At 45.2% G+C, this 19,410-nt stretch overlaps 1 protein-coding gene across 31 annotated transcripts in view; it reads right to left on the bottom strand.

Annotated features, from left to right (window-relative positions):
* Positions 1 to 19,410, bottom strand: part of LOC109893916 (MAP/microtubule affinity-regulating kinase 3) — a 33,879-nt gene that overhangs the window by 6,974 nt on the left and 7,495 nt on the right. For 6 of the 31 annotated variants that reach the window (XM_031828889.1, XM_031828878.1, XM_020487118.2 and 3 more), the window contains exons 4-15: positions 17,950 to 17,998; positions 17,253 to 17,318; positions 16,497 to 16,567; positions 15,886 to 15,942; positions 14,961 to 15,197; positions 14,647 to 14,787; positions 13,866 to 13,965; positions 7,800 to 7,912; positions 7,548 to 7,695; positions 7,174 to 7,391; positions 6,945 to 7,048; positions 4,289 to 4,555 (exon numbers count right to left, since the gene is read on the bottom strand). In XM_031828889.1, the coding sequence (XP_031684749.1) occupies positions 4,289 to 4,555; positions 6,945 to 7,048; positions 7,174 to 7,391; positions 7,548 to 7,695; positions 7,800 to 7,912; positions 13,866 to 13,965; positions 14,647 to 14,787; positions 14,961 to 15,197; positions 15,886 to 15,942; positions 16,497 to 16,567; positions 17,253 to 17,318; positions 17,950 to 17,998 (1,571 nt within the window). Of the gene's footprint in view, positions 1 to 3,490; positions 3,518 to 4,288; positions 4,556 to 6,944; positions 7,070 to 7,173; positions 7,392 to 7,547; positions 7,696 to 7,799; positions 7,913 to 13,865; positions 13,966 to 14,646; positions 14,788 to 14,960; positions 15,198 to 15,885; positions 15,943 to 16,496; positions 16,568 to 17,252; positions 17,319 to 17,949; positions 17,999 to 19,410 lie in introns of all 31 variants that reach the window. The other 25 variants (XM_031828887.1, XM_031828873.1, XM_031828880.1 and 22 more) reach the window with 7 other exon arrangements.

Here is a 19,410-nt window from a genome sequence, read left to right as displayed (position 1 = left end):
GAAACAGGTTTCCCTCAAGAATGTCCCTGTATTTAGCGGCATCCATCATTCCTTCAATTCTGACCAGTTTCCCAGTCCCTGACAATGAAAAACACCCCTACAGCAGGACGCTGCCACCACCATGCTTCACTGTCGGGATGGTATTCTCAGGGTGATGAGAGGTGTTGGGTTTGCGCCAGACATAGCGTTTTCCTTGATGGCCAAAAAGCTCCATTTTAGTCTCATCTGACCAAGGTACCTTCTTCCATATGTTTTGGGAGTCTACCACATGCCTTTTGACAAACACCTGACAGGCCGCCCCTGTCAGGTGTTGCTTTTTTTGTCTTTAAGCAATCTCTTTTTTCTGACCACTCTTCAGTAAAGCCCAGCTCTGTGGAGTGTACGGCTTAAAGTGGTCCTATGGACAGATACTCCAATCTCCGCTGTGGAGCTTTGCAGCTCCTTCAGGGTTATCTTTGGTCTCTTTGTTGCCGCTCTGATTAATGCCACCCTTGCCTGGTCCGTGAATTTTGGTGGGCGGCCCTCCCGGCAGGTTTGTTGTGGTGCCATATTCTTTCTTTTTTTTAATCATGGATTTAAAAATGGTGCTCAGTGGGATGTTCAAAGTTTCAGAGATTTGTTTTATAACCCAACTCTGATCTGAACTTCTCCACAACTTTGTCCCTGACCTGTTTGGAGAGCTCCTTGGCCTTCATGGTGCCACTTGTTTGGTGGCGCCCCTTTCGTATTGGTGTTGCAGACTCTGGGGCCTTTCAGAACAGGTGTATAATATACACTGAGATCATGTGACAGATCATGTGACACTTCGATTGCACACAGGTGGACTTTATTTAACTAATTATGTGACTTCCGAAGGTAATTGGTTGCACCAGATCTTATTTAGGGGCTTCATAGCAAAGGGGGTGAATACATATGCACGCACCACTTTTTTTATTTTTTTTTATTTTTTTATTTCAACAAATATTTTTTTTATATTCACTTCACCAATTTGGACTATTTTGTGTATGTCCATTACATGAAATCCAATAAATTACAGATTGTAATGCAACAAAATAGGAAAAACACTGAATACTTTTGCAAGGCACTGTATGTATGAAATGATAACACATTATGTAAACATTATTAAAGTGACCAGTGTTCCATTATTAAAGTGACCAGTGATTCCATGTCTATGTACATAGGGCAGCAGCTACTAAGGTGCAAGGTTGAGTAACCGGGTGGTAGCCGGCTAGTGACAGTGACTAAGTTCAGGGCAAGGTACTGGGTGGACAGTCTGATGGACTTGAGATAGAAGCCGTTTTTCAGTCTCTCTGTCCCAGCTTTAACGCACCTGTACTTACCTCACCTTCTGGATGATAACGGGGTGAACAGGCCATGGCTCGGGGGGTTGATGGCCTTGATGATTATTTTAGCCTTCCTGTGACAGTGGGTGCTGTAGGTGTCCTGGAGGACAAGCAGTGTGCCCCCAGTGATGCGTTGGGCAGACCGCACCACCCTCTGGAGAGCCCTGCGGTTGCGGGTGGTGCAGTTGCCGCACCAAGCGGTAATACAGCCCGACAGGATGCTCTCAATGGTGTATGTGTAAACGTTTGTGAGGGTTTTAGGGGCCAAACTGAATTTCTTCAGCCGCCTGAGGTTGAAGAGGCACTCTTCACCACACTGTCTGTGTGGGTGGACCATTTCAGACTGTTAGTGATGTGTACGTCGACGAACTTGCGGCCCCATCGATGTGGATGTGGGCATGCTCCCTCTGCTGTCTCCTGAAGCTCCTTCATTTTGTTGACATCATTTCTGGCACCACTCTGCCAGGGCCCTCACCTCCTCCCTGTAGGCTGACTTGTCATTGTTGGTAATCAGGCCTACTACTGTTGTGTCGTATGCAAACTTGATGATCGCAGTGGAGGTGTAGGTGTGCATGGCCACGCAGTGGGTCATGGGTGAACAGGGGGTACAGGAGGGGGTTGAGCACGCAACCTTGCGGGGCGTGTTGAGGTTCAGCGTAGTGGAAGTGTTGTTTTCTACCTTCACCACCTGGGGGCGGCCTGTCGGGAAGTCCAGGAACCAGTTGCACAGGGTGGGGTTCAGACCCAGGGCCCTGAGCTTAATGTCTCAATCATAGCAATAGCGTCATTGCATAAAATGGTACGCAGCATCATCTGGATACGTGTGCAGCAAAAGTTCAACATTCACTTTCTGCTACCATTTCTGTCAAGGTAAATCCAACATACCCACCACACAACGCACTGCAACGCAATGCTGCAAGGCAAACGCAGCGTTCCAATGGAAATTAAAGTACTTCTGGTGTACCAAAATGCAATGACCCTGTTTCACACGGGCTATTTTGGCACCGTGTTTCTGGGGCTAGCCCCGAAAAGTCATTTCTAACCTGCTCTGGAGCAGGGCCAGCTAGCCCTGGGCTAAAGTTGGTGCTAGTCCACTTTAGAATGTGCAAGTATGAACACTCGCTTGGCCCCGGGCTTAAAATCTCCCTTAGCCCTGTCTTGAATCAGACTGAGGAACAGAAGGTTTTCTCTGAAGAGGAGGTATAGTGGGAGAGCTTTGTCTTTGCTTTTTTTTTTAACTGCTCCTGAGCTGCCAGACCATCCGCTTGTAAATGTTCAGAAATTGATGTCTCAAGACATAATTTGTGAATTGCATCTGATCTTGCTATTAGTACAACTTGTTCACAAAAAGCTACCCAATAATTTATTTCAGAACCCTCTTGGTTCCCTAACAGTGTACATATGACTCCACAAACCAATATTCCACAAACTTAAGTTCCCAAAGTCTTATAAACAATCATTATTATCAGAATAATCTATATCAGGGTATTCAACTCTTAGTTGGAGATCAGGAGCCTGCAGGTTCTGTTCTACCTGATAATTAAATTGCACCCACCTGGTGTCCCCGATCTAAAATCAGTACGTGATTAGAGGGGTAGAATGAAAAAAAGCAGTGGAACTGGCTTCGAGGTCCAGAGTTGAATTTGAGGGATCTATATCATGCCTCACCACATCACAAAGTCGATCACATTGCTACAAGCCAGCCAAGTTATCACAGGGACCGTCGAGCATAACCCATAAACGTACAACAAAATCCAATACTGGACAGAGCACCAGAATCTGTCTACCTTTCAAACACATATCAGTCTACATAAAACACACAAACTTACCTGGAACAACAGTTCAATACTAACCAATCATTGCTTTGTGAAAAACAAACCAGTCAATAGCAACTACATAAGCAGCCCCGTCCCCACAGCATGCATTGTAGATTGATTAGTGGCAAGCTTTCTGTTTGCTGTTTATGGATTTTTTTACTGACCGATCAAGAGGACAACACTGCCCTTAGAATATACCCCATCTTTGAAGCCTGAGACCAATCACAAAGGTTCTAAGCAGTGTGTTAGTTTGTCAGTTCCAGCTAATTATTGGTTAAAGAGAGTTTTAGTTGATTAATTGCACACACTGAAGGGAATAAGGGGTCCTACCTTTTGGTAAACCTGAATGACATGTTTCTACAACAGAATCAGGAAACACAAAGAAACATGAACATGAGGAAGGACAGCTGAAGGAATACGACTGATTGGCTGAAATTAGTGAACAAAATCATACTCGGCTGTCCCCATAGCAGGACCCTTTGAAGAACCCTTTTTAGTTCCAGGTTGAACCCTTTTGAGTTCAATGTAGAACCCTTTACACAGAGTATTCTATATGGAACCCAATAGAATTCTACTTGGAACCAAAAAGGGTTTTCCTATAGGGACAGCCGAAGAACGCTTTTGGAACCCTTTTTTAATAAGATTGCAGGGTGGTTGGAATCATCAATGGTGAGAAGGAGAAGGTTCAAAAGACAGATGTTGATTTCTATTCCTAATGTCAGGTTAGTCTTAGGACATCCCTAAATTGTTGTCAGTAGCCTGGCTGCCCGCCTGAGATGTGTTAGTCAGTCTGGACAAAAACTCAAATTGGGTTTTCCCTGCTGGTTTACACTTGAGATAAATGTAATGATATGTATTTCTTAGGCTGGCACCCAGGCTACGTTATCAGTGCTTTTGGAACAATCTATTGTTAGTAGGACTGTGAACGTTCCACACAATGTGATTCAGGATGCTAAAAGGAACAGTGTTCAAAGGATTAAAAACAAACCATATAAGTAAGAACTTCACTGTTAGTCCACACCTGTTGTTTTGATTTGATATACAGTAGCTCGATATAGTCCGAGTATATTTTAGGGGCTTGGACTCGGCTGAATTGAGTGGCATGGAGCCGTTGTCCCTGACACCTACCTGCGTGTGAGTTTGGAGGTGAGTTTGGAGAAGAGGTTGCTGGAGCCGCGGCTGCGAGTCTGGGTAAGGCGCGCGTCGTCGTCGGACAGCGTGGGTGAGGCTGGGGGCCCATTGTAGGTGGCCGTGCGGTGCTCCCTCAGCTGGCCGCCGTGGAAGGTGCTGCGGCTTGCTGTGCCTCGTGGGAAACGTAGTCTGTCGGGCGTGGTGGCGCTGGTGATGCTGTGGGTGGACACCACAGGGTTCCGCTGGCCAGGAGACACGGCCACACTACAGGGAGGACGGAGGGAAGAGATGATACAGAGAAGACAGACTACACCTGGCAGTACATACCAGTTCTATACATAGCATCACCAGCTGGGCCATTACCATATCACCAGAACCTTACCTCCAAGCCCCAAACTCTCAAATTAAATCTAACCTGTGTTAATTATGTTAATTTAGAATAATCCTAGTAGTTCCCTAAAGTGTTCTATTATTAAAGTGAGAGAGGTAACATGAACAGTTTGGGGAAACTGGTTAGTGGGGGAACATGGAGTGACCGACACAGTTTTGGATAGTCAAGGTAGAGGTGGGTGGTGGAGCTGCCAGTGCCAGACAGGGCCCGGTTTCCTGACAGCGATGGAATTTAGGCTTACGAGTGTTTTAACGATGCATCTTTCCTACAACGGCCAAATATGAACATGCGTTTCCCAAAACACCATGCAGAATGAAGTGCATCGTTGGAGCATGTGTTGATACTGATAGGATGGAAAGAAAGGGAGCGCTGCTCTCGGATCAGCTTTCTCCATTCAAATCTTACCTTAACATTATTTCACAATACTGACAACGGATATGCTACTAGAGAGATATAACCACCTACGGCTACAAATATTGAGGAGGTGTCACATTGTATAAATTATGTGAGACAGGCGCAGGAATTCGTAATAGGGAGGTTTAATACTCCACCCAAAATATACAACATGCCATGAAAAGGCATGGGGACGAAGCCCAAAACAAACACGTACAAAAACACAGGGATGTAACCCAAACAAAAGAGTGAGGTTAAACCTCTAATAAATACAGGGGATGAGACCCGCAATACACTACACGGGGTGAGACCCGTAATAACAAATGCACAACACCCGTAATAACTAGTGCACAATACACGCAAGCCGAAATAGCAAAGCACAGGTACTCACAGACCAACGGACATGGGAACAATAACCGATAAAACAATGATGAACAGAGGGCACATATATACAATGACTAATCAGGGGGAATGGGAACCAGGTGTGCGTAATGAAACAGTTCAGTGATGCTGAAGGCCATTGTGACGGAGTCTCCAGAGCCGGTGCACGGAATGAGCAGCAGTACCGGGGGAATCCATGACAGGCGGCTTATTCTATTGCTAACCCGAAAAAAATGCACTAAATCAATAATTTGCCACATCATTGCACACATGTTAGGTTACACACCATGAAATAGAGTATATTGAGACAAATTAAAGACAGTAGTCTTTAGACAGTAGCAAAATAAACCACAATTTATTGAACATGAAATGTACTTCAATATGATTGAAATAGGCCTTTAACCTACTGTATTTATAATTTGATGCAGTCATCTCGGTTTTCAATTGAAGCATCTTTTCATATATCGCTTGTTTGTATCAATTGCAAAGACATGGGCAACTTTGTTCTAAGTTATCTGTGGTCACAGCGAGAAAGATAAACCATGTGATTCTATGTTTAGCGGAGATCTTTTGTGTATAAAGTGACACGGGTGGGAAAAAAACATCGCACTTAGGTGTCCTACAAGTGGTCATAGGCAGGCGTTACATTACGAGCGTTTTCAAGTGCAACGTTAATGAAGATGTTTTTGGGAAACCGGGCCCAGTGCCATACCAGGGCAAGACCAGGGTCAGACCAAAGCTCCAAGGACCAAACAGAGGATGGAGAGATTAGGGAACAGAGTTGTGTGTATAATAAAGGGTGGGGCTGTCTCCTACAAGAGGTTACAGAGAGGGAGAGATGTCGCCATCACAACGGTTAGAGATAGTCCATAAAAGGGATGGATGTCGATGTGGGGCCGTTGCGTGTGTTAGAGAGGGCCCGAGACAGTGAAATAGGTGGTCTACACGTGGGAGGGGAGAGATCAAACAGACAGTTGGACTCCCTGCCTGCCGTCTTACTTGGGCCTGTAGAAGTCCAGAGTGCAGTGGGAGTGGGGCAGTGTGGCCCAGTCGGAGTCTGAGAGGCAGGCAGAGAGAGGGCCAGAGGCCTGGTACCTCAGCTGGATGAGCCAGCCAACACGGGGGCAAAGCCAGAGAACGGACTACTCGTCACACAGGCAGACATCTCAGTTATACTGGGACACAACCAGACCAAGAGGTAACCAGATAGATAGAAGAGAAGAAAAAGGGAGCCAAGAAAGGCAAGTAAAAGAAGAGCAAGAAATTGATGGTATTTCTCCCCTAAAGGCCTTGTTGTGTTTTTCTTTAATAACTTCTCTCAATAATAACAGTATTACTACACATAGCTCTCTCCTCTGAGGCCTTGGGGGGATGGACAGTGAAGGTGCTGTGTTGAATGCTGATGCCATGTGGAGGGTTCCTGTGAAAGGGGCCACTAGGGGTTTAGTGCAGGCAGCCAACACAGCAACATTCCGGCCTGTTCCTTACCTTTTCTCCTTCCCATTGGGAATGACAGAGAGCCGGTCCGTAGCGTTCTTGTCGCTGCACACGTACGTATTTCTCCTTGTCATCCCGCCTGAGCCAGTGTTATTCTGCAGGGTGGTACAGAAGCGCTGATTCAGCACACATCATCAAATCAGAATGAGGGATTCATCCCCACTTCAAGTGTCATAATATGTTCTAGAATCAATAATTGAATGGAATAGCAGACACTCACATTGGGGACGGGGGTAACACCCTTCTTGCCATTGGGAATATCAGCCTTGTTGGGGTTGTTGGCGGTCCCCAGCAGGGGACTGGAGGGGGGGACACTGCGCCCGCCGGGGGTGTTGGGTTTGCGTAGCTGCACCCCTCCCTCCTCTTTGATGTTGTTTTCGGCCGTGCTGGTCTGGCTCCTCTTGGGGTATCCGGACCCTTGGGGAACATTCTGACCCACTGGAGAAGAGAGAGAAAACGAGGAAGAAATAGTCAAAGGATATAGAAAGAAACATTACTGGCCTACATAGAATTGAATATCTTTAGCCTCACATTTGAGCTGAAAAGCATGAGTCAAAGATGAGAATTGCCTCTAAATGTTTGTGAGTGTCTCACCCTGGTCACTGTAGCGTCTCTGTTTCTGGTTGGAGGAGATGCTCCGCTGGACTTTGAGGTGGGAGGGAGACTGGCCATTGAGCTCGCTGGTGGGCCGGGGCTTGGCCAGGGACAGGTTGCTACTGGAGGTTGACTCACTGGGCTCCAGCTAGGGGTCAAAGGTCACAAGAACACATGTTAAAAAGACTGGACTCTGGATATACTGTGCACTAGAACAGAGATATAAACAACTATCTATAGTGTTGCTCTGACCTCAGAAGACTTCCTCCCAAGCAGCAGGTAGGTGGCAGTGATCTCATCATACTTCATCTTGGCCAGAGACTCCTGGATCTCCTCTGGAGAGAAGCCCATCCCCACCATTACATCTGGAACAGTACAGAGACATGGCTTCACATACACAGCCCTCACCTCTACAACCATTGTCAACAACTTTCTCATTTTCAGGGACTATTCCTTTAATGAAATTGACCCCAATCCTGCAACCCAAAATGTTAACAAACGTAATAACAAAAATATCTTTATTCACAAGTTTCAGCAACCAAAAACAGCCCACATCCTTAGTGTGTTCTACATAGTTAATACAAAATTCATAAGCAATTATGCACACTTTGTCCTCTGACTCATTTAAAGCAATGGTGTATTTATATCTTCCTATTCCACCATAACGACAAGAGCGAATCCACCACTTATTAAATGCAGCAGAAACCTCATCATGAGTGAGTCAGCATTGCATTCCAGCTCAGGTGTTATCACCCCTCCTCCCTCTCGCCCCATCCATCAGCAGAGGAGGAAAAGTGCTGGGGGGAGGGGAGGAGTGGGTAACACACAGGCCTTCCAACCAATCACTCCCCATTTTCCATCTGCCTCCCGACCAATCACTTCCACCCCCGCTGTGCTGCTCGCATCACGTTGAGAGGAGCATGCCAGGTGAGGAAGATCCCGGAGCTGTAGTTCCATCATACATCAGCTCCCTTAATAATACATCAGTTCCCTCTATCTATCTCTGCATCCTTCTCTCTATCTATCCCTCCTCTCTATCTATCCCTCCTCTCTATCTATCTCTGCATCCTTATCTCTATCTATCCCTCCTTCTCTCTATCTCTGCATCCTTCTCTCTATCTATCCCTCCTTCTCTCTATCTCTGCATCCTTCTCTCTATCTATCCCTCCTCTCTATCTATCTCTGCATCCTTATCTCTATCTATCCCTCCTTCTCTCTATCTCTGCATCCTTCTCTCTATCTATCCCTCCTTCTCTCTATCTCTGCATCCTTATCTCTATCTATCCCTCCTTCTCTCTATCTCTGCATCCTTCTCTCTATCTATCCCTCCTTCTCTCTATCTATCCCTCCTTCTCTCTATCTCTGCATCCTTATCTCTATCTATCCCTCCTTCTCTCTATCTATCCCTCCTCTCTATCTATCCCTCCTCTCTATCTATCCCTCCTTCTCTCTATCTATCCCTCCTTCTCTATCTATCCCTCCATCTCTGCATCCTTCTCTCTATCTATCCATCCTTCTCTCTATCTATCCCTCCTCTCTATCTATCCCTCCTCTCTATCTATCCCTCCTTCTCTATCTATCCCTCCATCTCTGCATCCTTCTCTCTATCTATCCCTCCTTCTCTCTATCTATCCCTCCTTCTCTCTATCTCTGCATCCTTATCTCTATCTATGCATCCTTCTCTCTATCTATCCCTCCCTCCTCTCTATCTATCCCTCCTTCTTCCTATCTCTGCATCCTTTTCTCTATCTATCCCTTTTCTCTATCTATCCCTCCTCTCTATCTATCCCTCCTTCTCTCTATCTATCCCTCCTTCTCTCTATCTATCCCTCCTTCTCTCTATCTATCCCTCCTTCTCTATCTATCCCTCCATCTCTGCATCCTTCTCTCTATCTATCCATCCTTCTCTCTATCTATCCATCCTTCTCTCTATCTATCCCTCCTTCTCTCTATCTCTGCATCCTTTTCTCTATCTCTGCATCCTTCTCTCTATCTATCCCTCCTTCTCTCTATCTATCCCTCCTTCTCTATCTATCCCTCCTTCTCTATCTATCCCTCCATCTCTGCATCCTTCTCTCTATCTATCCCTCCTTCTCTCTATCTATCCCTCCTTCTCTCTATCTCTGCATCCTTTTCTCTATCTATCCCTCCTCCTCTCTATCTATCCCTCCTCTCTATCTATCCCTCCTCTCTATCTATCCCTCCATCTCTGCATCCTTCTCTCTATCTATCCCTCCTTCTCTCTATCTCTGCATCCTTTTCTCTATCTATCCCTCCTCCTCTCTATCTATCCCTCCTCTCTATCTATCCCTCCTCTCTATCTATCCCTCCTTCTCTATCTATCCCTCCTTCTCTCTATCTATCCCTCCTTCTCTCTATCTATCCCTCCTTCTCTCTATCTATCCCTCCTTCTCTCTATCTATCCCTCCTTCTCTCTATCTATCCCTCCTTCTCTCTATCTATCCCTCCATCTCTGCATCCTTCTCTCTATCTATCCATCCTTCTCTCTATCTATCCCTCCTCTCTATCTCTGCATCCTTCTCTCTATCTATCCCTCCTCTCTCTCTGCATCCTTCTCTCTATCTATCCCTCCTTCTCTCTATCTATCCCTCATCTCTATCTCTGCATCCTTCTCTCTATCTATCCCTCCTTCTCTCTATCTATCCCTCATCTCTATCTCTGCATCCTTCTCTCTATCTATCCCTCCTCTCTCTCTGCATCCTTCTCTCTATCTCTGCATCCTTCTCTCTATCTATCCCTCCTTCTCTCTATCTCTGCATCCTTCTCTCTATCTATCCCTCCTTCTCTCTATCTCTGCATCCTTATCTCTATCTCTGCATCCTTCTCTCTATCTCTGCATCCTTCTCTCTATCTATCCCTCCTTCTCTCTATCTATCCCTCCTTCTCTCTATCTATCCCTCCTCTCTATCTATCCCTCCTTCTCTATCTATCCCTCCTTCTCTATCTATCCCTCCATCTCTGCATCCTTCTCTCTATCTATCCATCCTTCTCTCTATCTATCCCTCCTCTCTATCTATCCCTCCTTCTCTCTATCTATCCCTCCATCTCTGCATCCTTCTCTCTATCTATCCATCCTTCTCTCTATCTATCCCTCCTCTCTATCTCTGCATCCTTCTCTCTATCTATCCCTCCTCTCTCTCTGCATCCTTCTCTCTATCTATCCCTCCTTCTCTCTATCTATCCCTCATCTCTATCTCTGCATCCTTCTCTCTATCTATCCCTCCTTCTCTCTATCTATCCCTCATCTCTATCTCTGCATCCTTCTCTCTATCTATCCCTCCTCTCTCTCTGCATCCTTCTCTCTATCTCTGCATCCTTCTCTCTATCTATCCCTCCTTCTCTCTATCTCTGCATCCTTCTCTCTATCTATCCCTCCTTCTCTCTATCTCTGCATCCTTATCTCTATCTCTGCATCCTTCTCTCTATCTATCCCTCCTCTCTCTCTGCATCCTTCTCTCTATCTCTGCATCCTTCTCTCTATCTATCCCTCCTTCTCTCTATCTATCCCTCCTTCTCTCTATCTATCCCTCCTCTCTATCTATCCCTCCTTCTCTATCTATCCCTCCTTCTCTATCTATCCCTCCATCTCTGCATCCTTCTCTCTATCTATCCATCCTTCTCTCTATCTATCCCTCCTCTCTATCTATCCCTCCTCTCTATCTCTGCATCCTTCTCTCTATCTATCCCACCTTCTCTCTATCTCTGCATCATTTTCTCTATCTATCCCTCCTTCTCTCTATCTATCCCTCCTTCTCTCTATCTATCCCTCCTTCTCTATCTATCCCTCCATCTCTGCATCCTTCTCTCTATCTATCCCTCCTTCTCTCTATCTCTGCATCCTTCTCTCTATCTATCCCTCCTCTCTATCTATCCCTCCCTCCTCTCTATCTATCTATCCCTCCTCTCTATCTATCTATCCCTCCTCTCTATCTATCCCTCCTTCTCTCTATCTATCCCTCCTTCTCTCTATCTATCCCTCCTTCTCTATCTATCCCTCCATCTCTGCATCCTTCTCTCTATCTATCCATCCTCTCTATCTATCCCTCCTTCTCTCTATCTATCCCTCCTTCTCTCTATCTATCCCTCCTTCTCTCTATCTATCCCTCCTTCTCTATCTATCCCTCCTTCTCTATCTATCCCTCCATCTCTGCATCCTTCTCTCTATCTATCCATCCTTCTCTCTATCTATCCCTCCTCTCTATCTATCCCTCCTCTCTATCTCTGCATCCTTCTCTCTATCTCTGCATCCTTCTCTCTATCTATCCCTCCTTCTCTCTATCTCTGCATCCTTTTCTCTATCTATCCCTCCTTCTCTCTATCTATCCCTCCTCTCTATCTATCCCTCCATCTCTGCATCCTTCTCTCTATCTATCCCTCCTTCTCTCTATCTATCCCTCCTTCTCTCTATCTATCCCTCCTTCTCTCTATCTATCCCTCCTTCTCTCTATCTATCCCTCCTTCTCTCTATCTATCCCTCCTTCTCTCTATCTATCCCTCCTTCTCTCTATCTATCCCTCCTTCTCTCTATCTATCCCTCCTTCTCTCTATCTATCCCTCCTTCTCTCTATCTATCCCTCCTTCTCTCTATCTATCCCTCCTTCTCTCTATCTATCCCTCCTTCTCTCTATCTATCCCTCCTTCTCTCTATCTATCCCTCCATCTCTGCATCCTTCTCTCTATCTCTGCATCCTTCTCTCTATCTATCCCTCCTCTCTCTCTGCATCCTTCTCTCTATCTATCCCTCCTTCTCTCTATCTATCCCTCATCTCTATCTCTGCATCCTTCTCTCTATATATCCCTCCTCTCTATCTATCCCTCCTTCTCTCTATCTATCCCTCCATCTCTGCATCCTTTTCTCTATCTATCCCTCCATCCTTCTCTCTGCATCCTTCTCTCTATCTATCCATATTTCTCTCTATCTATCCCTCCTCTCTATCTATCCCTCCTCTCTTCATCTACATCCTTCTCTCTATCTATCCCTCCTCTCTCTCTGCATCCTTCTCTCTATCTCTGCATCCTTCTCTCGATCTTTCCCTCCTTCTCTCTATCTCTGCATCCTTCTCTCTATCTCTGCATCCTTCTCTCTATCTATCCCTCCTTCTCTCTATCTATCCCTCCTTCTCTCTATCTATCCCTCCTCTCTATCTATCCCTCCTCTCTATCTATCCCTCCTCTCTCTCTGCATCCTTCTCTCTATCTATCCCTCCTTCTCTCTATCTTTCCCTCCTCTCTATCTTTCCCTCCTCTCTCTCTGCATCCTTCTCTCTCTCTGCATCCTTCTCTCTCTCTGCATCCTTCTCTCTATCTTTCCCTCCTTCTCTCTCTCTCTGCATCCTTCTCTCTATCTATCCCTCCTTCTCTCTATCTATCCCTCCTTCTCTCTATCTATCCCTCCTTCTCTCTATCTATCCCTCCATCTATCCCTCCTTCTCTCTATCTATCCCTCCTTCTCTCTATCTATCCCTCCTTCTCTCTATCTATCCCTCCTCCTCTCTATCTATCCCTCCTTCTCTCTATCTATCCCTCCTTCTCTCTATCTCTGCATCCTTCTCTATTTATATCAATCCTTCTCTCTAGCTATCCATCCTTCTCTCTAGCTATCCATCCTTCTCTCTAGCTATCATCCTTCTCTCTAGCTATCATCCTTCTCTCTAGCTATCATCCTTCTCTCTAGCTATCATCCTTCTCTCTAGCTATCATCCTTCTCTCTAGCTATCATCCTTCTCTCTAGCTATCTATCCTTTTCTCTTTCTAGACTACAGAGCCCTCAGTGAAACATGTGATCTCTCACCACTAGACTAGAGCCCTCAGTGAAACATGTGATCTCTCTCCACTAGACTACAGAGCCCTCAGTGAAACATGTGATCTCTCTCCACTAGACTACAGAGCCCTCAGTGAAACATGTGCTCCATCCAATCTCCCCCCTCTCTTTCTCTCTGTGCGCTAGGTGACTGGCATCTCCTTCTAACACATGTGCTCTGACGGAGATCCCAGCTGCTATTATGCAATACCCCCACACTCCAGAGAACATCTTTCAGAGCATACGCCCTCTCTACCCCTCCCTCTCCCGCCGTAGTGCTTTTATCCAGGGCAGGATGTGGAGGCTTTCTCTGTCTCATGTGTCTCACCCTCTCTCAGGGGCTCTCGCAGAAACAGGGCTGCTTTTATGCTGCATTTCTTATTTTTCTTTTCAAAGTGTTTAAATGCTGAGAGTGATTCTGTTGCAGTGTTGCTGCTGCCTACACACTCGAGTTTCTGAAGCTCAATAACAAGAGCAGTATTTCTCCTGTTTAGTACCTATTCTCTTCTGATCAGTGATGTCCTGTTCTGGTTCTACAAAAGGCTTAAGCTCGTCCTCCTCCGATCCCACGTTGATCCAGCGGTCCTTCATGATTTGCTGAAAGAAAAATAAATAGTCCTTGTAATACAGGCCAGGGTCCTCTTAGTACAGGGTTTTAACATCATGATCAGTCATACGTACACATGGATATGTGTAGCATAAGGAACCGTCTTAAATCCACTTTCCCATCATTGAACTCAAATAAAGTGAATTGTGGTTTCCTTGAAAAAGATTGGATAGAGACTTCGATTCGATGCAACGCTCCACTGTTTGAAACCAGAATCGCCATTTAAAGTCTGCATAATGTCATTTTCAAACAAACTCGCCAATCAATAGGACAGTCGTGTACGATGGGTTTACAAGATAATAGGAAATGTACAATCACGAGGCCGACACCTATTCTAAATGACATCTTTCAATGCAAGGTTATAGCTCATCTGAACATCTGGTGACAAGAGGGATGAGGGTGGATTCTAGCACACACAATGTGAACACAGAAACTAAGACAACGTCTGTGTTGTTCTCAGAACCAAAAAGGATAAAAAATAAGAGTGATCATGAATTATGTACTGTGCCAACAGCGGAGAGAGATAAAGAGAAGGGAGAATATGAAGCACAAAAAGAGAGTGTCGAGCAGATGCCAGGCCGAGGGGTGGTGGATGGATGGAGAGGTGGCGGGTGGAAAGAAATGCTCTGGAGTGCCATGGCGGCGTGAATAAAGAAGTGTAGAATATTTACATTTTCGCTGTCGTCCCTCACCTCGAAAGTCCCCCGCTTGGCCGGGTTGAGCACTAGGAAGCGCTTGAGGAGGTTCTCGCAGTCTGTGGACATGTAGAAGGGGATACGATATTTCCCCCTCAGAACCCGCTCCCTGAGCTCCTACAGAGAGACAGACAGGGAGAAAGAGTGAATGAGACAGGCAGTGAGGGCATCTTTGAAATTGTAAGTTCTTGTTCATCTAAAATTGTACCCATATGTTTCATTGACTATGAATCTCCCAATGACAAAGAATCTGAGGATGGAAGTATTTTTGTGATAGTATTTTTGCTGACCTTGAGGTTCTGCCCATCGAAGGGCAGCGAGCCGCTGACCAGTGTGTAAAGGATGACCCCTAGGCTCCAGACGTCCACCTCGGGCCCGTCGTACTTCTTCCCCTGAAACAGCTCTGGGGCGGCGTAGGGAGGGGAGCCACAGAACGTGTCCAGCTTGTTCCCCATGGTGAACTCATTACTGAAACCAAAGTCTGCTATCTTAATGTTCATGTCTGCATCCAACAGCAGGTTCTCTGCCTAGAGACACAGGAGGGAAGGGAGAGATGTAAGGACATAAGGATGAGGTGAGAAATAGCAGTGAAATAGAATAGATGTAGGTAACAGACCAACTGGGTCACTGGAAAAAGCTAATACTTGAATAACTCAGACTCATGATAACAGTAGAGTTCCAATAAGATATAGAGATGTCAGAGGCACAAAAAGATCAACTGATGCCTGAAGAGGGTCCTTTACAGAACACCCCCCCACAAAAACAAAGTGCTCTGCAAGTCAAAGTTAGTGTTGTGTTTAAAGTTTAACTGTGTTTCCTCCTCTCCCCAGTGACACAAACACACAGGGTGGAGATGGATGCTCTCTGCTCTCACATCTCTGTCCTCATGGATCATTCATGAAGCTCTACAGAGGAAGCAGAGTGTGGACACGCGGCTGCCGCCAGAGGAGAGGAGATGGGAACTCTGAACAGAGTCACTCCCACCGAGGTCGACCCACTCACACTAACCGTGATTAAAAAAGCATCAATATTTATTCTACATGTGGTAGCATAACATAGGCTGGCTAAATGGAATGATTGCTTTACGTGAGTATATTGTGCAGCGGAGAACATGGGAGCAGGTAAAAAGCCTGCCTCCGGCCACCTGACTTCATCAGCCTCTCCCCCACATACACCCCCTTCACCCCCCCAGCCAGGCCCTCACTGGTTCCTTACCTTCAGGTCTCTATGGACAATGTGCTTCTGGTGGCAGTACTGCACAGCAGATACGATCTACATAGAAATAGACAGATAGACAGACAGTTACAGTCTTCCACCTGACAATGTTTTCACACACCCCTCCCCCCCGGGTGAAGGATGTGGTGAGGAGATGTGGTGTAGAGTGAGAAGATACAGCTAGAGACACAGAGTATCTCAGACACAAGGTGTAGACATGACATCTCTAGCTGGGAGACAACTGTGTCCCCTCTTCCTGTGTGAGCATCTGCTCTAGATGTATCAGTATATCAGTGCCCCCAGTGAAACGCTGCAGTAAGATGAACCTGCAGTGAGACCAGGGAAGTAGGAAGCTATAGCCGAGACATTTCTGAGTGTGCCTTTCCTTCCACTGCAGAGCACTGTGTGTAGGCAGCACACCCCCAGTGTTTCACCGTCAGTGACAGAGAGATAAGAGATGAGGGGAGCTCTGTGTTTTGTCAGTTCTCATAACTCCACAGTTCTCATAACCCCACCTCATACCCTGGGTGGGTCAGGACACTGACTTGTGACATATGGCCAGGCAGGCAGGGTGTGAATCCAGCACACTGCGGGAAAAGTCCTGTACTTACCTGTCTAAATTTAGCCCTGGCCTCTTTTTCTTTCATCCTTCCGTGTGCAACAAGGTAGTCAAAGACCTCTCCTGCAAGAGAAATGCAAAAGTTAGGAGCTGAAATTAAAGGTCGCATATTTCAAAGGGAAAAAAAGTTTAAAAACGTCAACATTCAGACAGTACATCTAATGAGGTAAATGTTTTTTTTTAAGTCAATAACTACTTTGAAAAACGGTATGTGGAGCATGTGAGCCTAACTGTTCCTCATGCCTACAGAGTGAAACAGAACTCTAATTAATATACTGTAGTTCTGTCCTGAAGGCACAAGCTTCTGAGTATGGCTACAACATCAGAGGCATTCCTCAGCCCACGCACCTGTGTCTTTGTGGGGGGGGGGGGCAGCATCAACACAATTCTCCCCATGAAACCTCTAGTTCTGCATCCTCAAAACCCTCCCACACACACTCAGTGTTGACCGGAGGCAGGGAGTAAGTGTGTGTGTGTGTCCATGTCCGTGTGTGTGTGTGTGTGTCTCTTGGCTCTCCCACCCAGACCAAGCTCTTCTCTGTCCTGGCACTCCAATGGAAGAACCAGCTTCCCCCTGAGGCTAGCACAGCAGAGTCCCTGCCCATCTGAAATCCTACCTCTTCAAACATCTTAAATAAATAATCCCCCCCCCCCATGTATGTATGTATGATATGTATGACTCTTCACCAAGCCCTTTACCATGACAGCAGTTATGAGGGCTGAGAAGCCAAGGCGTAATACTGCTCACCTCCACTGGCATACTCCATCACCAGGTACAGCGTCCTCTCTGTCTCGATCACCTCAAACAACTTGACTGAGGGGGAAAGAGAAAGAAAACTATTTGTCTTTGGCCCACACGCAATAACAACTAATACATTGCATCTTTCTGGCTCAACTTTGTAAAATGCTTGTCCTGGATAGCGCACGGGGCATTCAAGATGGTTCTAGGGAGTTTCTGCTCCTCAGTATAAATAGCAAGCTGTGGTAACTTAAAGCAAGGAATCCAATAACTTACATTTTCTACTGCTGAAAGCCTTGAGGAGGCTGAGGAAACTGAAGACATTTCTAATTTCCTTTTGTGCATGCGTGCCTGTGTGTGGGACCCAGTCATAGACTAACGCTTACCATATCTCACGTGTGCATATACTGTGGGGCACTCACACATGCTTATTGGGTATATACTGTAAAGTCGTCTTCCCTGCAGTGTTTTCCGTGAGCTGATCTAACAGTCTCTGGATGAAGAGTGGCTGAGCTCCAGGGCTATATATAGCAGAGGTGGGATGTAGAAGCGGTTCTTTCTCTCTTTTAGATGGTTATCATTGTGTATGTCATTATAATCAGATTTTAGAAATCATGGCATGCGTGGGGTACAAAATCAAACTAAATTAGCAGAGAATCCTGTCTACTTCCCCAGCTGCAATTGTGTGTGTGTGTGTTCTACTTACCTATATTTGGGTGGTTTAAAAGCTTCATTATTCTTACTTCTCTGAAGAGCTGGAAGGAGAGAAAATAAATTAATTCATATTTCAGTGTTGGACTGGATGTGTCAGAGAAGAGAGAGAGTAGGGAACCTTATACTTGACCATTTTCAACTTAATTTGAGCAGGATGTGCACACATACACTAGACAAATGCTCCATAACCATGACAGAGTTGTGTCAGAGCCATGTGCAGTTTTTTGATTGATCTTTAACTATAGCTAGCTGTGCTCTCATCCCATCCATAAAAGAATAAAAGTCATCCATCTTTAATGGAACAGGACACATGCCTGATGTTGTGCCATACTACTGTGCGGCTGGCATTATCCAAGACATAATAGTGCTGCAGTAGACATAAACAATGCATTAGAGGAGATACAGTATATCACCATGTCTGAAAGTTGCAGCTTAAAGACATATCCTAACTGTTCACCCAAAGGTCCGTTATTTAAAAAATTGAACCACTCACATGGTAAACTATCAGATACTCAGCAAGAAGGTCTAATTTCACTGTAACTGAAACAGGACCCAGGTGGCAAATATAAAGATCCAGTCCACCTAAAAAACTGGAGGCCACTTGCACTTCAGTTCACTTCAAATCCTAGAAAAATGTACAGCGCTTAGAATTAAAAAGGTATTGTCAGATAATATTAATCCTAATGAAACTGGTTTTTTACATGGGTGATACATTGTAGATAATATAAGACAAGTACTTGACACAATAGAACACTAGAAAAAAAATCTGGGAAACCAGGCCTGGCATTAATCGCTGATTTTGAAAAGGCCTTGGATAAAGTACGACTAGAACTTATATATAATTGGACTATTTTAGTGTTGCACAATGGGTTCAAGGCTACTTCTCAGAAAGTATTAAAAAAGGGCAAGAGGAGTAAAACAAAGTTGTCCGTTATCAGCATATCTATTTATTATGGCCATAGAAATGTTAGCTATTAAAATCAGATCCAACATTAAAATCAAGGGGCTAAATGTCTGCAGCATTGAAGGTAACCAAGAACACAGTGGCCTCCATCATTCTTAAATGGAAGAATTTTGGAACCACCAAGACTTCCTTGAGCTGGCCGTCCCAACTGATTGGGGTTAGGGAGGCGTAAAGGGTCTGAATACTTATGTACATTTATATTTCAGTTGTTGTTGTTGTTTTTTTATTTGTGAAATTTTCTAAAAACCTGTTTTGTTTTGTCAGTATGGGGTATATTGTGTAGATTGATGAAGAAAAAAACGAATGTAATGCATTTTAGAATCAGGCTGTAACGTAACAAAATGTGGATAAAGTCAAGGGGTCTGAATACTTTCCGAATGCACCCTATATGGGGGATAGGAAATTCTGTAAACAATTACATAGATAGAAACCACAATCTATCTGCAATATTAAAGCTGATCTGCCTGTTAAAAACATACAAAAATAACT

The sequence above is a fragment of the Oncorhynchus kisutch genome, linkage group LG7 (genome assembly GCF_002021735.2).
Source record: "Oncorhynchus kisutch isolate 150728-3 linkage group LG7, Okis_V2, whole genome shotgun sequence".
In the NCBI taxonomy this organism is placed as follows: Eukaryota; Metazoa; Chordata; class Actinopteri; order Salmoniformes; family Salmonidae; genus Oncorhynchus; species Oncorhynchus kisutch.
The sequence above is the reverse complement of the archived record's forward strand: the minus strand, read 5'-3'. Positions and strand labels throughout refer to the sequence as shown.